General features: G+C 47.5%; 1 protein-coding gene across 3 annotated transcripts in view; it reads left to right on the top strand.

The window, feature by feature from the left end:
* Window positions 1-26,619, top strand: part of wdr89 (WD repeat domain 89) — a 41,441-nt gene that overhangs the window by 11,078 nt on the left and 3,744 nt on the right. Inside the window, exons 2-3 of one of the 3 annotated variants that reach the window (XR_010964250.1) lie at window positions 11,234-11,393; window positions 26,408-26,502. Coding sequence is in view for 1 of the 3 variants with exons in the window: in XM_067991922.1 (XP_067848023.1) it covers window positions 318-1,481 (1,164 nt within the window). In the remaining 2 variants the exon portion in view is untranslated. Of the gene's footprint in view, window positions 1-282; window positions 2,533-11,233; window positions 11,394-26,407; window positions 26,503-26,619 lie in introns of those variants that run through there. The other 2 variants (XR_010964251.1, XM_067991922.1) reach the window with 2 other exon arrangements.

The following is a 26,619-nucleotide window of genomic DNA, read 5'->3' as shown; positions in this document are numbered from 1 at the left end:
TCCTGATTGCTATCCAGTTTGTGCTAGAAAAATGAATATGTTGATCTCGGATAAGAACAGTCAGTCTCAGTTTTGATGAGCATTGCTGTGAAGACTTTCCTAGTCTACGGTTCAGAGATGGAAATTGGAGCTATTGGGTCAGCTACAGAATGCATTAAACTTTGAGTTGAGGTTTTGGAGAACAACACTAAATAATACATCACTGTACCACAGAATCATGTTGAACAGGATGCATTTTTGTCAATTTATTTATGTATGCTTATTTATCTCATTGCGTATCAGCAAACAGCTAACACCATAGAGGGAGCAGTTCACTCATGGAGCAGATTGAGAGGTGGTTTAATAACCTGCGCATTGCAAAACGATCCACACAGAAAACTGAAGATTTAACCTACCTACTGGATATTGACTGCCTAAAATCACTCACAGGACAAAGCAATCAACTAGTTGCTGTTTCATGTTCTAACCACTCTGTCCGTGTATACAATAAACAGACTCTAACCCTAGTTCAACAATTCCAGGGCCACTCTGCTCCTATTAGTGGGATTAGGTTTGCACAAACCAGTGGCCAGTTGCTATACTCTGCATCATGTGATGGGACAGTGAAGTGTTGGGATGTGCGTTCATCCAGCACAAATGCAGTTCAGACTTATAAAGGCTATCCTAATAACGCATTCATCAGCTTTGATATCAGCTGTAATGATTTGGTTATCTGTGCTGGAACAGAAAAGATTGAAGATGCTTTCATGGTTTTCTGGGATGCTCGAAGTGGGACAAATGTGGATAGTTCTGGAGGTCGGGAACCTCTTGGGGTTTATTCGGAGACACACAACAATGACATCACCCAAGTGCGGTTCCATCCCTCAAATCCCAACATGGTGGCATCGGGGTCAACTGATGGGTTAGTCAATATTTTTGACATCAGCCAGGAAACAGAAGATGATGCTCTCCTTGCAACTTGCAACTCAGATTCCTCAGTCAGTTTTGTTGAGTGGTCTGGTAAGGAGCAGAAACAGATTTTTTGCATCACCTATGATGGTGGTTTCTTTCTGTGGGACCTTGCCCACCTGCACAGTGACGAGCCCATCACACTCGTGAAAATACAAGATGCCAAAGAAACCTTGAAATTTGACAGTGGCAACCTGGACTACCTGATTGGAGGCTTTTATCATGAAAAGGCTGAAAAGTTGTTCGTATTGGGTGGCACCCATGTGGGAAAACTTCACTTTTTAAACTGTGACGCTGATGGCCTCGCCCACATGCACACACTGCAAGATGGACACTCGGCTACAGTTCGTGCCTTTTACTGGAATTCAGAGGATAATTCTTTGTTGACGTGTGGGGAGGACGCTCAGCTGTTCTTATGGAAACCAAATGCCACTGAAACGACTACGGAAAAGAAGACATCGATGAAACTTCCGTCTGACGTGCATAGAAAAATGAGAGTTCACAGCAAAAATGCTTACAAAAGTAAGAAGTAAGATATACAGACAACTCCTCACACTTGCCTACAGCTAATTTCCATTGAAATCAGTTTCCGTTTTGCTGAGTGGAAAATAAATTCTTCCTGTCTGTCAGGAATTCACCCGTTCAACAGCTACTAATTGACTCCAGATTCATATTGTTTCTAAACAATGTGGCTTTAATTGAAGAAACCTAGAAAGTGCAACACAACATTCTAAAAGATAGAGCAAGAGATATGTTAGCAGTTGGAATTTCATTCAGACTAGTCTAGTTTTTTTTGCTTTGCTGTGACATGAACACTTTCATAAAAGGACATTTTTTTAAACCGTTGGAAAAACTACAGTAAAATTTCTATATACATGGTCTATCAGGATTGATCTTAAGTATGCATCATTAACAATATAGATGCTACACCAATGAAAGATTTAAAGTAAATTGGTTGTAGAACACATTGGTTTTATTTATTTTTTTAGTTCCATCTTAATGAGTTACAATCAGTTTGTGTTGGACACTGTCACCCTGGTGTAACTTGTGTTCGAAATGGTTGTGTTATAATCCCCTCAAAAATAGTGTGCATGTCTGATGCTATGTTGTGGGATATGGCCTACATCACTTGATCTTATTAACTTTTTTTTTCACCTTGAGATGTAGTACTCCCATTATGTTAATGAAAGTTGTTCTGCACTAGATGAGGTAGGTTATGCTGCTGATAATTTGAGTGCATGAATATAATTTTGACTTTGGGTGATAGTGTAAAATCGGCAATATCGATTCAGCCATCTCGATTTTTACTTCCATTGTCTTCAATGGAAATAGTAGTAGGACAATATATTATCCCATTGTTTACTACAACACTAGATTTAAATTCCTGTTTCTATTACAGCCTTCAAAAAAACTAGGAACAGGAGTAGGCCATTCAGCCCCTCGAGCCATTCAATTAGATCATGGCTGATCTGTACTTCAACTCCATTTACCCACCTTTATTCCATATCCCTTGATACCCTTACCTAACAAAAATCTATTAATCTCTGTCTTGAAAATTTAAACAATTTTACAACACCAAGTTATAGTCCAGCAATTTTATTTTAAATTCACAAGCTTTCGGAGGCTACCTCCTTCCTCAGGTGAACGAGGTAGCCTCCGAAAGCTTGTGAATTTAAAATAAAATTGCTGGACTATAACTTGGTGTTGTAAAATTGTTTACAATTGTCAACCCCAGTCCATCACCGGCATCTCCACATCTTGAAAATTTAACCCAGCATCCATGGCCTTTTGGGGGAGAGGGAGTTCTAGATTTCCACTACCTTTTTGTGAAAAAGTGCTTCCTTATTTCACTCCTAAATGGCCTAACTCTAATCATAAGATTATGCCCTCTTCTGCATTCCCCCATCAGAGGAAATAGTTTTTTCTGTATCTACTCTATGAAATCCCATTATCAATTTAAATACCTCAATTAGATCACACTTCAACCTTCTAAACTCAAAGGACTACAAGCCAAGTTTATGCAACCTGTCATAATTTAACCCTTTAAACCCTAGTATTCCAAGGCCGATATATCTTGCCTGAGGTTCGGTGCCCAAAACTGAATGCATTACTCCAGATTGGGTCTGGCCAAGGTTCTGTACAACTGAAACATCATTTCCACACTTATGAATTCCAACCACCTTGTGATAAAGGCCAACATTCAAATAGTCTTTTTGGTTATATTTTGTATCTGTGCACTGATTTTTAACGCTTTGTAAATTCCTTTGCTCCTCTACAGTTCCTAGTCTTGCCATTTAGGAAATATTCCGATTTGTCTTTCTTGGATCCAAAGTGAATGACCTCCTACTTCCCCATATTGAACTCCATCTGCCATAGTTTTGCCCACTCACTTAGTCTGTATGTCCCTTTTGTAATTTTCTGCTCTCCTCTACATAACTTACTGTGCCTCCTAACTTGGTGACATCTGCAAACTTGGATATTCATCCAAGTCATTGATACATATGGAGAAAAGCTGAGTCCCCTGTACAGATCCTTACATTATTACAAAAACCCATACTGGTTCACTAATGTCCTTCAGGGAAGGGAACCTGCCACTCCTACCTGGTATGGCTTACATGTGACTCCTGTTCTACACTGCATGGTTGACTCAATGCCCTCAGGGCACAAGAGTGTGCAATAAATACTGCCTTGCCACTATTACCCACATCCTAAGAACAAAATAGTGTTGACATGTTCTGATTTCAGGATTGATAGATTATAGTGGCATCCTACATAAAATCCAATAAGTAATTTAACATGATCAGGGTTAATTATTAGAACTGGACTATACTGACTCAGTACAACAAAGTAAATGTTACAGGTTTCAGCTTATAAGGGGCACATTCTGCTTGCATGAGAAAGTGTTGGAAAAGCTGAACTTTATTGCCAAATCAGTTGAGTTTCAGCCTAAGGGTGTTATGCTGAAGCTGGTCAGGCCACACTTCGAGTACTGTATTCCTTTCTGGTCACTGAGTTATAAGGGAAATATTCAAGCCCTGGAAGCAGCACAAAGAAGGACAACAAGGCAGGTCCCTGGTGTCGGAGGACTGAGTTATGAGGAAACATTACAAAAATGATGTTTTTGGCCTTGAAAGGTGTTGAGTGACACAATTCTATAGAGGTGCATAAGTTACTGGGCTCAAATCTGCATCCAAATCGGCATAATGACTATTTGGGGCAGATGAGAGCATGTTGGGCAGACAACCCGCCATTTGCCACATGCTGACAGTGGAGATGGGCACTTCTTGCATCCGCCCCAATGAGTCCCGATGTCATAGAGATTGGACTGGCAGGATGATGTCATCCACCTGTTCCACATCCATTGCCCTCGAAGTTAAGTTTGTGTACACCTGCTTTATGCAGTCAATGTGCTGGTGCTTCCTTGTATTGGAAGTGAGGTCCACAATATTTTGAAAAGCCAGTTGCCTTATAGCAACCAATGTTTTTGAAAATGGGACATTTTTCATCATTTGGAAAATCTTTGTCTGACATCACCGTCACTCCAATCCGAAGGCAGGGCCCTGTTGCCCCAACCTAGCGGGCACCACAGGGCACCTGCCTGATTTATGCAAATACCCCATACCCCAGGAACTCTGGTGGGCCCAGGAGCACAAGTGGCTAGTTCCACTCCACCGTTGTTACTGAGGGCGAGCAAGACTTTGGTGCCAGTAAGTGGAATAGGAATAGTTCATCTGTTGCACTATTTCAAGTTAAACCACAACTGCAGGATATGGGGACATAGGCACAAAAAGAAGGTTCAGACCTGATGTCAGAAAACACTTCATGCAAAGAACAGTTAATACTAGGAATACTAGGTAGGGTAGTGGAGGCAAAAAGTTTGGAATCATTTAAGACACAGTTGTTTGCTGTAATAGAGGCCTTTAGGTTTCTATGGAAGATTGAAATATGCGGCCTCCCTCATTCAAACTGATCTTTGCACATCTCTTATACATATGTAAGTATAACACTTGTATAACTCACATCTTCCTATCAGGAACATCCATTCAATACACAAGTTTCCATACATATGATTATTCATTGGTTCATTCAGCTCACTAGAAACCCATATGATTTGCATCTTAGCTATTTAAATCAAGGAAACAAACTGATCAAAGATCAGCGGACCCTCTTTTCATCTCTTGGACAGCATCCATCATCTAACTTAAGGAAAATCTAATATTTGTAAAGATGAATACTTGGACAAGCCAACAGCATCCTAGACCATAGAAATGCAATGATTCTCACTGGGAAAAGTTTCCATAGCAGTATATTTCATATTAGCCAGTTAGTTGTTGCACTCAATGTTTTCCAAGCACTTTTACATTCGATAACTTTTTTAAGATTTGTAATAAATATTAACTGTCACGTTATGAGGTGACAGAAAGACATCATCACTTGTGCTATGTTTACAAATGTGGAGAGTTGACTTGAAAAGCATAATAGATTACAGCTGTAGTGTCCTGGAGAAAATCCGAAATGGCATTAGGATGCCCGTTTCTGTGCACTGTCATGTTAGTTTGGCAGACTTTACTGCAATTGTATATATTTTTTTTTGCTATTGGCCATTTTGCACTGCACACCATCTCAGACAAGGTGGCAGTGACTTCACTTGGGGTTTGGAATGAGAGAGGGAGGAATGTAAAGAGAAATGGGGGTAAAGAATCAGCTGATTAAACAGAAGCAAGAACAGCAAAGTGAGCGAGAAAAGGTGAGTTTTATGTACATCAGATTTAAAAACTTGCTTAATGCACAGATGTGTGCACACAAAGTAAAGTACAAACCTTGTGTTAGCCATGTAAATGCCAAGAATATGTAGAGGAAGCTTGTTGCTTTGGCTGTTTCAGAAACTTTATCTTGTATAAATAACTATCCTTGGGAATTTTGGATTGTGTTAGGCAGAGGTCATGAACATGGAGATTTGTATGATACATTGAATGAAATGAGTTTGATGGGCCAAATGGCCTTTTTACACCATGTTTTATTATGAAACAAATTAAATTATTTCTGTACTTTTTCATGTTATACTCACGCCTCTTTATAAAAGAAAGAAAGCACCTGCATTTACACGGCAACCAAATTGCGCACAGCAAGGTCCTACAAACAGCAATGAAATAATGACCAATTCTTTGTGTTGTTGAGGTCTGATAATTGGTGGGGCCCGACAGGATTCCCACCTGTGTACACAAGCCCACATCGGGGGAGGAAAATCGCTGCTGCAGGCCTCAGCAGCCTGCAGTAGCTAGCCTGAGTGGCGGCCTCTGAAGCAATTGACGAATCTTTGCTTTTGTTTTTAAAAAAAAATTAAGGCATAGGGAGTGTAATTGATCACCCTGCAATCTATTACATTCCCTTTGGGCCGTTAAATTTAAAGCCCCCCAGCCATAGCAAAGCTGTATGGCAGCAACACTTCATCCAGCGTTATGACACACAATGGGAAATACATTGTATAATAACTTCCCGCCACTTGCTTCTCATAATATGTCCACCCATATTTGGGAGAATGTATCGGACTCCTGCAGTCACTTGTGGCAGGTAATCCCAGACGTGGGTGGCAACTTTCCTCCCCCACCCGCTGAGTTACCCTGGGGAGCTGGCTTAGAGGAAAATCTGCCCCACTGCCTTTTATCCACAACTGACATCATGACTAATGAAGCAGATGCAAGTGTAAAAACAGACCAAGGTTAAACTTTTTTGTCTGTTTTCCTTGGTTCCACTGATTCTTTGCAGGGGTACAGTTCCACAGGCTCTGGTTATCCTCAAGTACGTTGTCCAAGTGGCCGTTCAGTCAAGAGAAGCATCACAGCCAAGCTTGATTGAGCCCTCATATCTGGTACTAGAATGAATGGAAGCCACTTTAATAACCATTATAGTGTATTGAAGTCCATCTCTCGGCTATTTTGCAAAATCAGCACTATGTTGTACTTTGGAAGAGAACTAACAGTGATACATTTGGAGCCAAGATTCCTATTTTGATGAAAAATAAGAGAATACTTGTTTTTCTCCAGAACTAATGACCTGCTAAGAAAATTGCAGAAACGGGGGGTTTCAAATGTGCAATGTCTGAAAAATGTAATTTTGGTACTGGGTCGCTAATTATGAAGAAATAGAGGCTTTCTCCCTGTGTTTCATTATAAAAAGGAATTTCAGGCACTTTTGATGTCTCCGCTCACATTGGATTCCATTGCTAAATTGATGTGATGGGGGAACCTTTGCTGAAATTAAACGATAAAACTGAATATTAATGCAATTGAAACAGAAAATGCTGGAAACACATCCGCCAACAGTAAAAAGAAGACAGGTTAACTATTCAGATGTATACCCTTGATCAGAACTGAGGACTAAAATAAAAGCAAGCATTTTAGTTAATTTGGGGAAAAGTAGAGAGAAAAGGGGAGGGAATCAAATACTTAGTCACAAATAAGGAAAAGGAATAACTGATGGTGAACAGGATGAAAGAGGCAAATGAAAATCATAACAGAGTGGAATAGAGCTGATATTCCTGGAAGTGGCAGTAAATCAAACAATAAAAAGAAAAAAAAACTTAACACTGGAACTCTAAAATTGAGACTGCTGGAAACACCGTTGTCAGCCAGCAATGCTATTCCTGTTTGTAACCACTAGATGGTACTAACTATTCTGGCTGCAGCTTTAGTTTATTACAAGTTGCAGTTGAAGGGCTGCTGGAGAACTTAGTGTGAAAGACTTATTGACTGCAGCAGATTTACACTTTGAGTCTATGTATTGCTTGTATGAATCTTCACCTCTGGTGCTCTTTTTCTCCCAGGTCACCTTTACTTCCGAATTATATCCTGTGATCTGCTGAAAGTATTGTCAGAAAGCCTGTAGTTCACCTCCCTGCCATGAAAATCATTCAGTAGCACACTTGAGTCTCTGCACCCAATCCTGAAAATTGCAAGAAAATGAAAATTCTAACTATCTTATTTAAAAATTCAACACATAATATCAATTGTTTCATAAAATAAACATTGAGTGGATTAAAGGCAGTAACCAAATCTTGGGGTTCAGATAATACCAATAGCTGGATCTTTCAATTAAGTTACACTCTTTTATAACTTGCTCCCTGACATCCATTTTTAAAAAATCAACACAGTAGCTGTGGCCTTAGATGGCGTGCTCACCTGGAACACATTCTCAGCATTTATAATTCACAGAACAATGCTTGGTGAGTACAGACAGTTTTTTCAACTGCCCCATGGCGTCAATTTGGGAAGCTTCCAGCACTAGTGTCAAAAAGCAGTTGTTATCGTCTAAATTAGTCAGAATTACCGTGCGATTAACATCCTTAGCTGGATGTAGTTTCACTGTTGAGTGATATTGGCTGGAGCTGCTCCCCCTTTGCCAGCGTTACTTCCATTTACGCACGCAAGTGGGGATTCTGTCGCTCTTGTCAAATAATGCTGGTGGAGCGGGAGCAACTCAGAGGAACTTCCCGGCCATTATGTTGCTGAGCTAGTGATTTCATTGTCAGTACTTTCTGCAGTGGTGGCCTCGGACCCTCTTGCCTCTGCAGCTCCTCTTCCATTATTGTACAGAACAGGGGTATACCTAATGGGAAGGTCATCCCACCTGCTTAGCCTTTAACGCATGGTGGGGGGAGTGCTTGAAAAGTTTGGGTGCGCTGAGACTGACAACACTTTACGTAAGTAAGAAAAATGCGGGGGGAGAAATCTTGAACATTGCAATCAAACTCCAGAAATCTTAGTTACATTGATATCAGGTGACTTTGGGCCAGGCCAGGCTGAGCTGATATTTTTGGGTGTAGATTCATGTCAGCAACCCCAGGAAACTTGCATGAACTGGCCTTTTGCATCGGGGTGGGGCTATGTAAATAAGCAGCCGAGGGTTCAACGAACAGATCTTGGAAGCAGCGTGAACTATCGGGGAAATTCGCATACGCCAATGTTTCAGCATAAAACTGGCATAAATCAGTTACGAGAATTTCCTTGGGATACAAATGGTGAAACGCCACTCTTACACAATAGTTACGCTGAAACTTTCTAGGAAATTCTGGGCCAAGGTGCATAAGGCTACTCAACTATTCAACATTCCAGAAGTGAGGAAAGTCACAAAATGTTACTGTTTGAATTTAAACACAGCATTAGAAAACACATTTACACAAAGTCTCTGCCTACACAGGCATCAGTTGCTGAAGTTCTAAATGTTGCAAGTAATATAAAGCTACTTTCTATGACACTCTGTTTGCCACCTTTGCATTGACTTAACAAAAGTGACCGAAACATAAACACTAAGTTTGGGACGATACTCTGTAAAGGAAAGTGAGCACTGGAGTCAGACCAGGTTGAATGGCAAAGAGGTTACTTTTTAGATAGGATTTTGTATTGTAAATAGTTTTTACTAGCAACTTTATAGAGCCAATTAAAGTTATACATAGAAATGAGATATTCAGTATTTTTTTTCCCCTGGAGGCATTGACCCCTTGCTGGGACATAGTTTCACAGGTGTCAGTTATATTCTGGAACATTTCCCAAGTGACTTTGTTATTCATATGTGAATCTTGAGCGCCAGTAGTCTGACCAACTGCAGGGGGCATCACTACAAATTTGTCTTCAGACAATATCCACAAACACTCTTCCAGCAGGAGACACTTACCACTGCACCAGATTACCCAACTCAGCTCAAACTGAGGATTGAACCTAGGACTTCCTAGTCTGTTTGGTGTAGCTATTCACTGTACAAACTTTCTGAGCCATCAGTGTGACTCCAGGATAGTTAATATTGCATATCACGTGTATTCTCAAGTGCCCTCGATGGATGATCAGCTTTCCACCTCCCAGGCTCCTGCCACAGGGGAACCATCTTGTAGGTTCCAATGCTCTCCTGGCTGGCCTCCCTTCTTCCACACTCCATAAACTTGAGCTCATCCAAAACTTTGCTGCCTGTTTCTTAACTTGCACCAAGTCTCGTTCACCCATCACCGCTATTTTCGCTGACCTACATTGGCTCCGGTCTGGCAACGCCTCGATTTTTTAAATTCTGATCGTTGTTTTCAAACCCCTCTGGCCTTGCCCCTCCCTAGCTCTGTAACGTCCTCCAGCCTGACAACCCTCTGAGAACTCTTCGCTCCTCCAATTCTGGCCTCTTGCGCAATCCTGATTTTAATCGCTCCACTATTGGCAGCCGTGCATTAAGCTGCCTAGAATCATAGAAAGGTTACAGCATGGAAGGAGGCCATTTGGCCCATCGAGTCTATGCAAGAGCAATCCAGCTAGTCCCACTTCCCCGCCCTATCACCGTAGCCCTGCAAGTTTTTTCCTTTCAAGTACTTATCCAGTTCCCTTTTTGAAAGCCATGATTGAATCTGCCTCCACCACCCACTCTGGCAGTTCATTCCATATCCTAACCACTTGCTGTGTGAAAAAGTTTTTCTTCATGTCACCTTTTGGTTCTTTTGCCAATCACCTTAAATATGTGTTCTCTGGTTCTTGACCCTTCTGCCAATGGGAACAGTTTCTCTCTATCTACTCTGTCCAGCCCCTTCGTGATTTTGAATACCTCTATCAAATCTCCTCTCAACCTTCTGTGTTCCAAGGAAAACAACCCCAGCTTCTCCAGTCTATCCACACAACTAAAGTCCCTCATCCCTGAAATAATTCTAGTAAATCTCTCCTGCACCCTCTAAGACCTTCACATCCTTCCTAAGGTGCAGTGCCCAGAATTGGCACAATACTCCAGTTGTGACCGAACCAGGGTTTTATAAAGGTTCTTCATGACTTCCTTGCTTTTGTACTCTATGGACCCGATTTTACCAGGGGTGCGGGTTGCCAGCGCCACCAAGAGGGCATGGGAGGAGGTGGCCGCTGAGGTCACAAGCAGGGGAAACACCACCCGCACTTGGATTCAGTGCCGCAAGAGATTCAATGACTTCACCAGGTCCGGGAAAGTGAGTACACTAACGCACTCTGCGTCACTCCGTCTTCCACATCACCTCAAACACCTTACAACCCCATCTCCACTGACAGCACTGCGCTCCCGCACCAATCCTCACAGCCACCCAACTATCATCCTCACAGTGCCTGCACGTACCCACCGTCCCTGTCCCCACTCGACCACTACCACACACCCCAATGCCCATACAATGGGATGGCCATGTGGCACACGCATCCTCCCATCCATCTGCCACACGCTCAACCCACTCACACCAATGTTTGAAGCGTCTCACATTGTAATCATCACTCAATAACGTTTTTGTGTTTTGCCCTCACAGGAGAAGAGGGCCAGGAACACACACGATAGGGCACGCACCGGAGGGGGCCCGCCACACGAGGTGGCCCTGACAGACGCCGAGGTTGAGGCACTGGAGATCAGCCGCACGCTGCATTGCCTGTCGGTGGCGGATGGCGAGTCTGGTTCTGGCGAAACGGCCGGTAAGGGAAAGCTGGCACTCATCACTCATGATCGCGAATGATCTTAGCATCACATGGCATATGCCGCACCGCCACATTTGGACACATGCCTGATATTGCCCTCTGTTCTCTTGCAGGGCCGTCTGCGATCGACGTTTCGGTTGAGGGCGATTCCTCAGAGGACATGCCCGTCTCTGAGGGTGCATCGTCACACATGAGCCTTGCATCCACCAGCGCAGATACACACACCTCAGTGAGTCCCCCCCTTCAGTTAGTTGGGATTGCACATGGTGAGTCACACGTGAGCATGAGCAGACCCTGGTGGCAGGGTCAGCCGCGGAGGGTCCACGTCGGTGGGAGCACTCTTCTCCAGGCTCTGCTCAGCCGGACCCAGATGCTGAACCCAGGGGGCCACCAGTCAAAAGGAGAGTCGTCGAGGGGCACCAGCACATTGCTGAGGTACTGGGAGAGGTGCCACGCGCACTCTCCACAATCGCACGGAGGATGGAGGAGTCCAACTCCTGCATGAGGGGAATGGTGGCACAGGTGCAGGAGGGTATCGCCGAGATAGTGTCGCAGGGACGTGAAGGCATCTCTGAGATAGTGTCGCGGGTAGGTGTGGGAACGTCTGCGGTGGAGGACAGGCTAGCCTCCCTCGAGCGTCACGCACAGCTCACCAATGTGTCCATCCAGGCCCTCACAACGGCTGTTCAGATTCAGGGTGACCAACATTCTGCCGCCATCAACAGGTTGACAGATACATTGGAGGTGGCCTTGCAAGGTCTCGCCCACGTCATCCAAACTGCCGTCTAGCAGGGTGGAAGGGGTGATGTGGGCCTTGGCCATGAGAGGGAAGATGGTGAACGGGGAAATGGAAGTGTGGACGCTACTCAAGGCGCCCCCACCTCTCACCCGTTGCCCCCCCTCTCAACCAGTGCCCGCAATAGTCCATCCTCTCCAGGTGGCCGAGTCTGCCCCTGCACAGGTGCAGGAGGAGCAGTCTGTGGAGGTGCCCTCACGGGCACCGAAACCCAGGGGGCATCGGCCCAAAGCATCTACCAGGTCAGGGCACGAACAGGAGCAACCTGCCACCACCTCTGCTGGAGCCACAGGGGTAGCACCATGTAGGGGTACCCGGAAACGAAAGCCTAAAGTTCCGTGAGCACACACGAATTGCACCAGGGTGTTTGTCTATTTTTTTTTTTATTTCCACTCTTTGAATGTCAACACAAAATAAACTCACTTTTTCTCACCAATGCAGCCACCTCTTGTCCATAATTCTGCGGCTTGTGCAATATGTCCCTTCCGTGCGCCTCATCATGACGACGACCACCCCGTCCCACCCATTGGGCATAATACAGTGGGTGCAGGTGTACAGGCACCACTCTTCTGTGGAGGGAGCCTGTATGGACCCTCGTCTGTGCACGTTATGACATGTGAACGCCTCACACAGTGTGATGTTAGGAGAACCGTTGGCATATGAGTGCCTCCCTGGTCTGACGAGCACGCAGGTGAGCCGGTGTTCGGTCCATGGGTCGTTCCTCCTCCTCCTCCTCCTCATTGTCGTCCTCAATGTGGGTGGCCGGTGTGCATGGGGCCTCCTCCAGCGGCACCCCTCTCTGTAGTGCCATGTTATGCAGGGCACAGCAGACAACTATAATTCGTCCCACTCTGAGTGGCACGTATTGGAGCGCTCCCCCGGAACGATCAAGGCACCTGAAGCGCATCTTGAGCAGCCCTATAGCCTGCTCAATTGTAGACCTGGTAGCAATGTGGCTGTCATTATATCGACGCTGCGGCTCGGTAATGGGGTTCCTCAGAGGTGTCATAAGCCACGTGTGCAGGGGATATCCCTTGTCGCCGAGGAGCCAGCCGTTGCCGGTGTTGGGTGCGTGGAAGAGGGGCGGGACGGTGGACTCCCTGAGGACGAAGGCATCGTGGCAGCTGCCAGGGTATCTGGCGCACACGTGTAGGAATCTCTGGCGGTGGTCACAAATGAGCTGGGCGTTCATGGAGTGATACCCTTTCCTGTTGATGAACAGCCCTGGCTCATGTGGAGGTGCCCGTATTGCTATGTGGGTGCAATCGATTACACCCTGCACCCGTGGGAAGCCAGCCACAGCATGGAATCCAACCGCCCTCTCCGTCTGGCTGCGCTCATCCATGGCGAAGTTGATGTAGGTCGAGGCCCTGCGGAACAACCCATCGGTGACCTGCCTTATGCACTTGTGTGCAGACGACTGAGAGACCCCGGTGATGTCCCCCGTGGCACCCTGGAAGGATCCGGAGGCGAAGAAGTTGAGGGCAGTGGTGACTTTGACGGCGACGGGTAAGAAGATGCTGCTTGGTCCATCCGGGAGCAGCTCGTCATTAAGGAGGCTGCAGATGTCGGCGACTACCTGGCGAGTGACTCTGAGCCTACATATGCACTGCTCCTCAGAGAGGTCCATGAAGCTGAGCCTCGGTCTGTAGACCCTTTGCGGAGGGTAGTGCCTCCTGCGACGCATCTCTCTCTGCGGATGCCCTCCATCCTGCTGTGCAGGTGGATGTGCCACAGCACCGTGTTGTGGGGATGCACGTCTCTGAGGCGGACGGCGTGGACTGCGAGGCTGCTGAGGCTGGTCATGCTGTTCGTCCTCCGAGGATGTCAACGCAGCACCCATCTGGCAGGTGTAGGTCTGCGGGGTTGTGCACGCTAGAAATGTGTGTCCTCGCACAGGGGTTGCACTTCCACGCCGGTGAATCTTCTGGCTTGGAGGAGGGTGGTGGAGGGCAGGCGTTGCCCAATGTTACGGAGTGTCCTCCTGCGTTGGTGAAGGCTCTCCCCCCCCCCACCTGTGGAATGCACCTTGGCAGCTGCCACAGGCTGCTGGCTGCAACACGTCCGTTGGGAGTGTGAGTGTTTCCCCCAGTATGGGAAACAGTCTCATTTCACCGTAAAATCCCACACTTGTTTAAAAAACAGCTCAATCAGGTCATTTAATGACCTGAAATACCTAGATAAATACACTCAAGTGGAACCCCGCTGGCTTTAATTGCCTGTGGGATTCCCACCAGCGGGGGCTGCGCACGCACCCCCGCACGTCAGCGCGGAACCCGGAAGTGGGCGGGATCGAGGCGCGATCTGGTCCCACTCCTCGATTTCGGGATTTTAGAGGCCCCCCCGCCGAGAACGCACCCGAGACCGGGTGCTAAAATCGGGCCCTATGCCTCTATTTATAAAGCCCAGGATCCCGTATGCTTTTTTAACTGCTTTCTCAACCTGCCCTGCCACCTTCAATGATTTGTGCACATATACCCCCAGATCTCTCTGTTCCTGCACCCTTTTTAGAATTGTGCCCTTTAGTGTATATTGCCTCTCCTCATTCTTCCTACTGCAATGTATCACTTCGCATGTTTCTGTGTTAAATTTCATCTGCCACATGTCCGCCCATGCCACCAGCCTGTCTGTCCTCTTGAAGTCTATCACTATCCTCCTCACTGTTCACTACGTTTTCAAGTTTTGTCATCTGCAAATTTGAAAACTGTGCCTTGTATACTCAAATCAAAGGTGCGTGCGTGCGTGTCTGGCCTGCCAATCTTTCGATTCCAATATACCTGGGCCAGATCTGTTCTCCTCCCACTGAAATTGCCCCTCCTCCAATTGAGTATTTTTCCTTCAGAGTGCTTCATGTCCTTTTCCATAGCTATTCTAAACCTTATGATACTATGATCGCTGTTCCCCCACTGACACTTGGCCCACCTCATTCCCCAGAACCAAATCCAGCAATGCCTCCTTCCTCGTTGGGCTGGAAATGTACTGGTCAAGAAAGTTCCCCTGAACACACTTCAAAAATTCCTCCCCCTCTTTGCCCCTTATATTATTACTATCCCAGTCTATATTAGGATAGTTGAAGTCCTCCGTTATCACTACTCCATGACTTTTGCACCTCTCTGTAATTTCCCTGAAAATTTGCTCCTCTATATCCTTCCCACTAGTTGCTGGCCTATAGAATATACCCAGTAGTGTAATGGCACCTCTATTGTTTCTTAACTCTCTCTAACCAAATAGATTCTGTCCTTGAACCCTCCATAACATCCTTTCTCTCCAGCACTGCAATATTTTCCTTATTCAATACTGCCACCCTCCTCCTTTCTTTCCTGAACACCTTGTATCCAGGAATATTTAGTACCCAATCCTGCCCTTTTTTGAGCCAGGTCTCCATTATCACCACATCATATTCCCATGTGGCTAATTGCACCTGCAGCTCTCAAAACTTATTTAACAGGCTTTGTGCATTTACATACACTCACTGTAAACCAATCTTAGACTTTCTTGTACTCTCTCTTAGTCTGATCCCACCTAATACCATATCATTTCTTCTTCTAGTGCTATCTGTCTCTCCCAATCCTTTGTGCACCTTGTTTCTCCTTTCCAATTCTACATCCTGGTGCCCATCCCCCTACCAGATTAGTTTTAAACCCCACCCCCACCCCCAGCACTAGCGAACCTCCTCGTGAGGACGTTGGTCCTAGCTCTGTTCAGGTGCAACCTGTTCAGCCTGTGCAGGTCCCTCCTCCCCGAGAACTGGTCCCAATGCACCATGAATATAAAGCCCTCCCTCCTGCACCATCTCTCCAGCCATGCATTCATCTTCTCTATCCTCCTATTTCTATATTCGCTAGCGCGTGGTACTGGGAGTAATCTGGAGATTACTGCCTTTTGAGGTCCTGCTTATTAATCTCTTTCCTAACTCCTTAAGATCTGCCTGCAGGGCCTCATCCCTCTTTCTACCTATATCGTTGGTACCGATATGGACCACGACCTCTGGCTATTCACCCTCCCCCTCCAGAATGTTATGCAGTCGCTCAGTGACATCCTTGACCCTGGCACTAGAGAGGCAACCTACCAACACAGAATCACATTGGCGGCTGCAGAAACACCTGTCTGTTCCCCTAACTATTGAATCCCCTATCACTATTGCTCTCCTGACCTTTCTCCTTTCCCCCCCACCCCCCGCCCCAAACAGCTGAGCCACCCATGGTGCTATGGTCCAGGCTCTGGCTGCACTCCCCAGGGGAACCCTCTCCCTCACCAGTAGTTAGAGAGCAATATGTTCTCGAGGGACTTCTGCATTAACTGCCTGGTCCACCTTGTCTGTCTTGTGGTCACCCATTCCCTCTCTGCCTGCACTCTCAGCCTCACAACTGCGCTGTAGTGATGCGAGCTGTTGCTCAAGCTCCGAAATCCGGAGCTCGAGCTCCTTCAGTGACGACACTTCCTGCACCTGGTGGTTGTTTAGGACACTGAAAGCATCCTGGAGTTCCAACATGGCACAGGATGTGCCTGCGATGCCTCTATTATATTAACTCAACTTAACAGAAACAAACTTAAAGAAAAACACTCACCAGAAGAAGAACACTCACCAGTCAGCTCCTTCCCTTGTGCTGATGTCACATAAGGTGTTTTTTCACCTCTCCCTGCTGGCGCTTTGCGCTCTCTCCCCTCTTGCTCCTCCTTTTATTGCCAATCCCATACGGCGCGTTCTCTCTCTCTTTCTCTCTCTCGCTCCTTTTATCGCCGATCCCATGCTCTGCGCTCACTCCTTTACTCGCTGAAATCCCGCGCTCCGCCCTCCCTCTCCTCCTTTAAGATGCTCCTTAAAACCTACCTCTTTGACCAAGCTTTTGGTCATCTGTCCTAATATCTCCTTGTGTGGCGCGGTGTCCAATTTTGTTAACTCTCCTGTGAAGCGTTTTGGGACATTTTACCACGTTAAAGGCACTACATAAATGCAAGTTGCTGTTGTAGGAGCACTAGAATAGGTAAACGAGAACACAGGCCAGGCACTAAGGGATTGCACTAGGGTGATTTTGTTTCATATTAAGAGAAGGAAAAGTTGTTAAATCCACCATGTGCATGATGTGAAGTTAAGACTTTTTTTTGCATTGATGTTGACCTTCATATTCTTAGTTATTTAAATGAAACGTGAGCTAGTAGTATTGGAAAGGTATTCAGAATGTGGGTGGAAGGAATGGGTCAAATGGTGGGACTGTTGGTGTGCTGGGGGGAAGGTTTGCTTAGGAGAATCTCTCCTCAATAATTTGTTGCTTTGCAGCTGGCAGTACTGCTTGGCCTTGGTTTTCCTCAGCCTTCTCTTCTTCCTCATCCCCTTCTTCCTCCTGTGGCAGCTGCATGGCTTGGCCCCTCTGAATGGCATAGCTGTGTAGCATGCAGCAACCCACTACAAATCTGGAAACTCACTCAGGGCTATACTGCAGGACACCACCAATTGGTTCAGGCACTGGCACCTTTGCCTATGGTTTGCTTAATGAGTGCCCTGATTGAACTAGGAACTTAGGTTAAGGGATATGTCAGTAGGGATGCAGTGGCAGACATTTAATGAGCTATTTCATAACACTCAGCAAAGATATCTCCAGTGAGAAAGAAAGACTCTAGGGGAAGGACGTACCATCAGTGGCTAACTAAGGAAGTTAAAGATAGTATCAAATTGAAAGAAAAAGCATACAATTCAGTGAAGGTTAGTGGCAGGCCAGAAGATTGGTCATAATATAAAAAACAGTGAGGAATGACTAAAAGAATAATGAGGGAGAAATTAGAGTATGAGAGAAAGCTAGCTAGAAATATAAAAACAGATAGTAAGAGTTTCTACATGTATTTAAAAAGGAAAAGGGTAAGTAAAGTGAGTGTTGGTCCTCTAGAGAGTCTGGGGAATTAATAATGGAGAATAAGGAAATGGTGGATGAATTGAACAGATATTTTGCATCCATCTTCACTGTGGAGGATACAAATAACATGCCAGAAATAATTGTGAATCAAGAGGTGAAAGGGAGGGAGGAACTTAAAACATTTACAATCACCAGGGAAAGGGTTTTGAAAAAATTATGAGAACTAAAAGCTGACAAGTTCCCAGGTCCTGACGGACTTCATCCTATGGTCTTAAAAGAAGTGGCTGCAGAGATAGTAGATGCATTGGTGTTAATTTTCCAAAATTCCCTACATTCTGGAAGGGTCCCATCAGATTGGAAAATAGTGAATGTAACTCCTCTATTCAAGAAAGGAGGGAGACAGAAAGCAGGAAACTACAGGCCAGTTACCTTAGGGAAAATGCTAGAATCTATTAAGGAGGTTATAGCAGGGCACTTGAAAAATCTCAATACAATCAGGCAGAGTCAACATGGCTTTGTGAAAGGGGAATTGTGTTTGACTAATTTATTAGAGTTCTTTGAGGAAGTAACAAGCAACGTGGATAAAGGGGATCCTGTGGATGTAGTGTATTTGGATTTCCAGAAGGCTTTTGACAAGGTGCCACATCAAAGGCTACTACACAAAATAAGTACCCATGGTGTAGGGGGTAACATATTAGCATGGATAAAGGATTGGTTAGCTAACAGGAAACAAAGAGTAGGCATAAATGGGTCATTTTCAGGTTGGCAAGATGTAACGAGCGGAGTGCCACGGGGATCAGTGCTGGGGCCTCAACTATTTACAATCAATATCAATAATTTGGATGAAGGGACCGAATGTATGGTTGTTAAATTTGCTGATGACACAAGGGTAGGTAGGAAAGTAAATTGTAAAGAGGACATAAGGAGTCTGCAAAGGGATATAGATAGGTTAAGTGAGTGGGCAAAAATTTGGCAGATGGAGTATAATATGGGAAAATGTGAACTTGTCCACTTTGACAGGAGGAATAGAAAAGCAGTATATTATTTAAATGGAGAGAGTTTGCAGAACTCTGAGGTACAGAGGGATCTGGGTGTCCTTATACACGAATCACAAAAAATTAGTAAGCAGGTACAACCAAGTGATTAGGAAGGCAAATGGAATGTTGTCATTTATTGCAAGGGGAATGGAATATAAAAGTAGAGATGTTTTGCTACAGTTGTACAGGGCATTGGTGAAACCACATCTAGAATACTGTGCAGTTTTGGTCCCCTTATATAAGAAAGGACATAATTGCATTGGAGGTGGTTCAGCAGGTTCACTCGACTGATTCCTGGGATGAGGGGGTTATCTTATGAGGAAAGGTTGGATAAGTTGGGTCTGTATGCACTGGAGTTTAGAAGGATGAGAGGTGATCTTATTGAAAAACATAAGATCCTGAGGGGATGTTTTCTCTTGTGGGAGAGACTAGAACTAGGGGCCACAGTTTAAAAATAAGGGGTCTCCCATTTAAGACTGAAATGAGGAGAAACTTTTTCTCTGAGGGTTGTGGGTCTGTGGAACTCCCTTCCCCAGAGAGCGGAGGAGACAGGGTCATTGAATAGTTTTAAGGCTGAGTTAGATAGATTCCTGATTTAACAAGGGGGTCAAAGGTTATAGTAAGTAGATGGGAAAGTAGGGTTGAGGTCACAATCAGATCAGCTATGATCTTACCAAATGGCAGAGCAGGCTCGAGGGGCCAAATGGCCTCCTACTGCTCTTAATTTGTAAGTTCATATGTAATGTGGCTCTCGTTGAATCACATCTGTGCCCAAGTTCCTGACAGGTGTCATGAGCCAGGTGTAGAGAGGATATTCCCTGTCTCCAAGGAGACAGCCTGATACCCACTGGTCTGGGTTGAAGATGGAGAATTGAGGACTAGCGCAGTAAGAAGGCACCATGGCTACTGCCAGGGAACCAAGGACAGACCTTCATTATTCGCTGCCTGTAGTAACAGACCAGCTGAACATTCAGGGAGTGGAATCCCTTCCTGCTATAAAACATGGCTGATTCATGAAGGGGAGAACGCAGGGCAACGTATGTAGTCAATTACACCTTGCACCTGGGGAAATCCAATGACGTGGAAAAATCCGAGAGCGCTCTCCTCCTGATTAGCAGCCTGCATTGGAATGATGTTGTATTGCTGTCTCCTTGCGAAGAGGGCGTCCAGCACTTGCTTGATGGCTGTATGTTAGCAAACCGACTGATATTGCTGGTGTCGCCTGGAATGAGCCTGTAGCATAGAAGTTGAGCCACTATAACCTTCACAGCCACAGGCCACTGTGTATGCCTTGGTGTTTGGCTCCATTTCCTGCAGCAACAGGTGACATAGGTCAGTGACTGCCTGCCTGCTGAACTGCAGCCTCCTGATACACTGCTCCTCTTGTCATGTTGAGATACAACAACCTGTTCCATAAGACCCACATTCTGTCAGGCCTCCTTGGCCTTTGCTTCCGTCACCGTCTTCTTTGATTCTGTGCTTGCTGCTGCTGCCGCTACTGTGGCAACCGCAATAGTAATCCCAGCAACATTCCCATCTTTTCCAGTACTCCTGCAGCCGTTGAAATCGTACAATGCAACTTTTTTTTTTCAAAAAATATACTTTATTCATAAAATTTGCAGCAGTTCATACAATACAGTTCTCATATCACATTCCAAACATACACAATACAGGTTATACAATTTGCAGGTTACATCAAGTACAGTTCAATGAACACATTGGACATAATTACAGTTCATGACACACTAGGGTGCCTCATTGCAATACACTCAATATACATTTTTGATAACAGGTACGTTACAGATTCTTTACAGGTTCATTACAGATTCATTACAGTTACATTACATCAGTTAGAATTTTACATTCTGCCCGAGGGGGTTTTTCCCTGATTGCAGCCCCTCTGTATGCAATGGCGGGAAGGCTCTAAACGGTTGCCTTTCCCCACAGAGCCTTTGCGGCGGCCGCACCCATCCTCAGTGCATCCCTCAGCACGTAGTCCTGGACCTTGGAATGTGCCAGTCTGCAACACTCGGTCGAGGACAGCTCCTTGTACTGGAAGACCAGCAAGTTTCGGGCAGACCAAAGGGCGTCTTTTACCGAGTTGATGGTCTTCCAGCCGCAGCTGATGTCCGTCTCAGTGTGCGTCCCCGGGAACAGCCCGTAGAGCACAGAAACCTGTGTTACGGAACTGCTCGGGACGAACCTGGACAGATACCAGTGCATCTCTCTCCAGACCTTCTTTGCAAAGGCACATTCCAGAAGGAGATGGATGACGGTCTCGTCTCCACCGCAGCCTCCTCTGGGACAGCGCGCGGTGGCGCTGAGAGTCCGGGAGTACATGAAGGATCTGACGGGAAGGGCCCTTCTCACCACCAGCCAAGCTAGATCTTGGTGCTTGTTTGAAAGCACTGGCGATGAGGCGTTCTGCCAAATGACATTGACAGTCTGCTCGGGGAACCAACCGACAGGATCCACCATCTCCTTTTCCCGCAGGGTCTTGAGGACGTTACGTGCGGACCACTTGCTGATCGCCTTGTGGTCAAAGGTGTTTTTCTGCACAAACTTTTCGACGAAGGACAGGTGGGGCGGAATGATCCAACTGGACGGAGCGTTCCGTGGCAGCGTGGCCAGGCCCATCCTTCGCAACACCGGGGACAGGTAGAACCTCAGCACGTAGTGACACTTTGTGTTTGCGTACCGAGGGTCTATGCACAGCTTGATGCAGCCGCACACAAAGGTGGCCATCAGGATGAGGGCCACGTTGGGCACGCCTTTCCCCCCTTTCTCTGGAGATTTGTACATCGTGACCCTGCGGACACGGTCCATTTTTGATCTCCAGACAAAGTGGAAGATGGCACGGGTGACTGTCGCGGCGCAGGAGCGAGGTATGGGCCAGACCTGCGCCACGTTCAGCAACACCAAGAGCACCTCGCACCTGATGACCAGGCTCTTGCCCACGATCGAGAGGGATCGTCGATCCCACAGTCCCAGTTTCTGCTTAACCTTGGAAATACGCTCCTCCCAGTTTTTGGTGCACACCCCGGCCCCCCCGAACCAGATCCCCAGCACCTTCAGGTAATCCGACCTGACGGTGAAGGGGACAAAGGATCGGTCGGTCCAGTTCCCAAAGAACATGGCCTCGTTCTTGCTACGATTTACCCTAGCCCCTGAGGCCAGTTCGAACTGGTCGCAGATGCTCATCAATCTGCGGACCGAGAGCTGATCCGAGCAAAAGGCGGCGACGTCATCCATGTACAGGGAGGCCTTGACCTGAGTGCCTCTGCTGCCTGGGATCGTCACCCCTCTTATGCCCGCATCCCTCCTGATGGACTCGGCAAAGGGTTCGATGCAACACACGAACAAGACGGAGGAGAGAGGACAGCCCTGCCTGACTCCAGATTTGATCGGAAAGCTTTCTGATTCCCACCCATTGATTGAAACTGCGCTACTGATGTTTGTGTAGAGCAGTTGGATCCAATTGCGGATTCCCTCCCCAAACCCCATTTTGGAGAGCACGTCCATCATGTATGTGTGGGATATTCTGTCAAAGGCCTTCTCGTGGTCCAGGCTGATCAGGCAGGTGTTCACCCCCCTGTCCTGTACGTAGGCAATCGTATCCCTGAGTAGCGCCAGGCTATCAGAGATCTTCCTGCCGGGTACGGCGCAGGTCTGATCGGGGTGGATCACCACCTCCAGGGCTGACTTGACCCAATTGGCGATGACCTTGGACAGAATTTTGTAGTCCGCATTAAGTAGTGAGATGGGTCGCCAATTTTTGATTTCTTCCCTCTCCCCCTTCCGCTTGTAGATGAGGGTGATGATGCCTTTCCTCATGGAGTCTGACATGCTGCCTGCCAGGAGCATACCCCCGTACACTTCCAGCAGGTCTGGGCCTATCCAGTCCCACAGAGCCGAGTACAACTCCACCGGTAAGCCGTCGCTTCCGGGAGTCTTACTCTTCTCGAAGGAACGGACGGCCTTTGTCAGTACGTCCAGAGTTAGCGGGTGATCCAGACTCTCCCGCTTGCTGTCGTCTAGAACCTCCGTGATAGACGACAAGAAGGACTGGGAGGCCGCGCTGTCTGTGGGCTTCGCGTCGTACAGTCCGGCATAAAAGGATTTGCAGATCCTCAGTATGTCGGGCTGCGAGGACGTGACCGAGCCGTCCTCTTCCTTCAGGCTGCTGATCACAGAGCTCTCTCTGTGCACCTTTTGGAAGAAGAAGCGCGTGCAAGTCTCATCCTGCTCCATGGAGCGGACTCTGGACCGGAAGATGATCTTGGAGGACTCGGAGGCAAAGAGCGAGGCTTGCTGGTCCTTCACCTCTGAGTTCCTCCCCGACATCGATCGTCATCGACTGAAGCAGGAGCAGATTCTGCATGCTTTTCTGGAGTCGGGACTTTCCCTCTGCCTCTCTCTCGCCTTCTGAACACCTTTGAGGATGAAGAACCTCTTGATGTTCGCCTTGATGGCTTCCCACCAGTGCACTGGGGAATCAAAGAGGGGCTTTACGGTTCTCCAACCTTTGTAATCCCTCGTCAGTTCCTCAATGTTTCCCGGGGTCAACAGTTTCACGTTCAGCTTCCATGTCCCCCTGCCCACTCTCTGATCGTCCTGTAGGTGACAGTCGGCCAGGAGGAGGCAGTGGTCAGAGAAGAACACCGGTGTGACCTTTGTGGATCTGACCTTGAGCTTCAGGGACACAAACAGGAAGTCTATCCTGGAACGGACGGACCCGTCTGGTCTGGACCAGGTGTATTGACACGCCGCTCCGTCTGCAGGGTTGCTGAAGACGTCGCACAGCTTGGCGTCTTTCACCGCTTCCATCAGGAGTTTGGACGTGGTGTCCGGTTTGTTGTCGGCTCTGCCGGATCGTCCAGCCGCATCGATGATGCAGTTGAAGTCACCGCCGAGAATGACCGGCCTGGACGTCGCCAGCAGCAGTGGGAGCTGCTGGAAGACGGCCAGCCGCTCGCTCTTCAGAGCCGGGGCGTACACGTTGATCAGCCGGAGCGGAGCGTTTTTGTACATTACGTCTGCTACGAGGAGACGACCCACCACCACCTCCTTTACTTCGGTGATGGTGAAGTCGCCTCCCCGCAGCAGAATCCCCAGGCCGGAGGCACGGTTATCGTTGCCTCCCGACCAGATCGATGGCCCGTGGGCCCAGCGCTGCGACCATTGCCGGTAATTGCTGAGATGCACTCCTGTAAGAACAGCAGGTCGCTCTTGACCTTGGCCAGGTAGTCCAAGGTCGACACACATCGCGTAGTGCATTTAATGCTACGCACGTTAATGGATGCGACTTTCAGACCCATTTTAACAATAGTTTAAAGTCTCACCCGACAGTCCGTTTGCTGTTTCCAGCTCTTGGCCGTGTCCCTGCATCCCGGTGATCTGTGCAAAGTGTTCCACGCTCCCTGAGCTGAGGTACGAGTTCTGTTCTGCCTCAGAGAGGGGGTCGTCGTTCTGCCGGGGTGACATCGGCAGCGTGGTGTCGGGTGAAGAATCCGTGCGATCCTCGATCGGTTGGGGCTCCTCGTTGTCGCTTCTCCCGGTTTCCCGGAGCTGGTCTTCGCTCTCTGCGGTGCTGCTCCCGGTGTCCCAGAGCTGGTGTGTGCTGGGCACTACGATGCTGCCAGCTTCCCGGAGCTGGAGGGTACTGGAGGCGTTGTCGCTCCCAGTGTTCTGGAGATGGGGGCTGCCGATCGCGTCAGTGTCACCTTGGACATTTTGCCACTTTTGGTGGGATGTCTGACCACTTCGCTCCTGTCGTCCCTCCTCGTCAGACTCGGGGTAGTCGCTGCAGTCCGACTGCGACTCGAGTGCTCTTTTAACCCCTGGTGTAGTGTCGGCAGGGGCTTGTTTCCTTTCCTCTGGCTTCCTCTTTCTGTTTTTCTTGCTCACCAGCTGCCATTCTCCCTCTGCTGCCTCCTCGTCCATGGACTCTGTTGTCTGGTGGGGAGGCTCGGAGCTGGGTGTTGGGGTCTGGCAGTTTTCGGCTTGACCCTTTCCTCGCTCCTTGTCTTCCTGGGCCAGGGACTTCTTGGAGGAGGTCGCGGCCGGGCGATGACTCTTGGCCTTCTTTGGGGCAGCCTTGCTTGTTGCCCCCTCCTCCTCCGCTGTGTTGCTCTTGGCCGCCTGGGCATAGCTGAAGCTGCGTTTGGGGCAGACCCTGTAGAGATGGCCTTCCTCCCCGCACAGGTTGCAACGCTTGCTCTCCTTGCAGTCCTTAGTCTGGTGTCCTTCCTGCTTGCAGTTCTTGCAGACGGTTGCAGTGCAGGAGGCCGCCACGTGGCCGGATTTGCCGCAGGTGCGACAGACTCTGGGTTGCCCCATGTACATGATGTACCCTCGACTTCCTCCGATGGCGAAGCTGGAGGGAGGGTGGATGATGTTGCCGTGGTCGTCCAGTCTCAACGTTGCCGTGACCTCCCTCTTGCTGGTCCAGATCCCAAACTGGTCGGTGACATCGACGCTGTTCTCCGCCCCGTTGACGTATCTGGCGAGGAACGTCAGCACATCGACGACCGGGACGTGTGGGTTGTACATGTGTACAATCAGCTTCCGATTCCTCTGCGTTGGGAGGGTGAAGAGCGGCTCCGCAGCGAGAATCGCCAGCGGTCCTTCGCTCCCCTTCTCCTTGAAGACTTGAAGAAGTTTCTGGCATCCAGCGACGGTCTTAAAGGTGACATCAAAATGTCTGCTTCGAGGGAAATCCTGTAGGCAGAAGATGTCCGTCGCTTTGAATCCACAGCAGTCGATCAAAACTCGTTTGACGAAGAACTCACAATCCACCGACGTAACACATTCAACTGTCGTTACCGTCACCCTGACGGTGTTTGGCACACCATGGCCGGGTGCCCTTCCCTGCCATTGCAGTGTTGATGTGGTCCTTATGCAAATTTAGGGGCGGAGCCAGCACACGAAACGACCAATCACAGCAAAGTCCGCACTTTGCGAGCGCGTGAGGTCGCAGCCAGCGTTCCAGTCCGCTCAGATCCAAATAAGCCCGAATAGGAACACACTTGATCTCAGCCAAAAGTCAGCTCTCCAGCACCTTAGTTGTATCAAAAAATGTCAAAAACTCAGCCAAAACATGGCTCCAGCAGCCAAAAACAACTATCCAGAGACTTACTTGAATGGAGGTGGGGATCCCTTTAAACATTGCTGCTTCAGCCTGATTCCTGTGTGCTCGGGCAATGCTTTTCTGTGCAGACACCATAATGAGCGAGTCAAACGCTTCTAGGCACCAATTTCCCAAATGGGTTCAAATAGAAGTGTCGGACCCCTATTTGCATATTTTAATGATGCCAACATTCATTTCAGGTGGCTGCTAGGGTTGCCTAATGAGTGCCATAACCAATATGGCGGCTGGCACATTTGTGCGAACCAGTGGCGCGGGACATCCCACTGCGAAATCGGTAAGTGGAATGCTGATTTTGCACTCGCAAACTTCTCAAGAATTTCTACCCCTAGATAGTGCTCAGACAAGCTTTATCAATCTTGGTTAATGATATTTCTGCTCTCCTGATATACAC

This window comes from Heptranchias perlo, chromosome 10 (assembly GCF_035084215.1).
Source record: "Heptranchias perlo isolate sHepPer1 chromosome 10, sHepPer1.hap1, whole genome shotgun sequence".
Taxonomy (NCBI): Eukaryota; Metazoa; Chordata; class Chondrichthyes; order Hexanchiformes; family Hexanchidae; genus Heptranchias; species Heptranchias perlo.
Note: the sequence above shows the minus strand (reverse complement) of the source record. Positions and strands in the feature narration are given on the sequence as shown.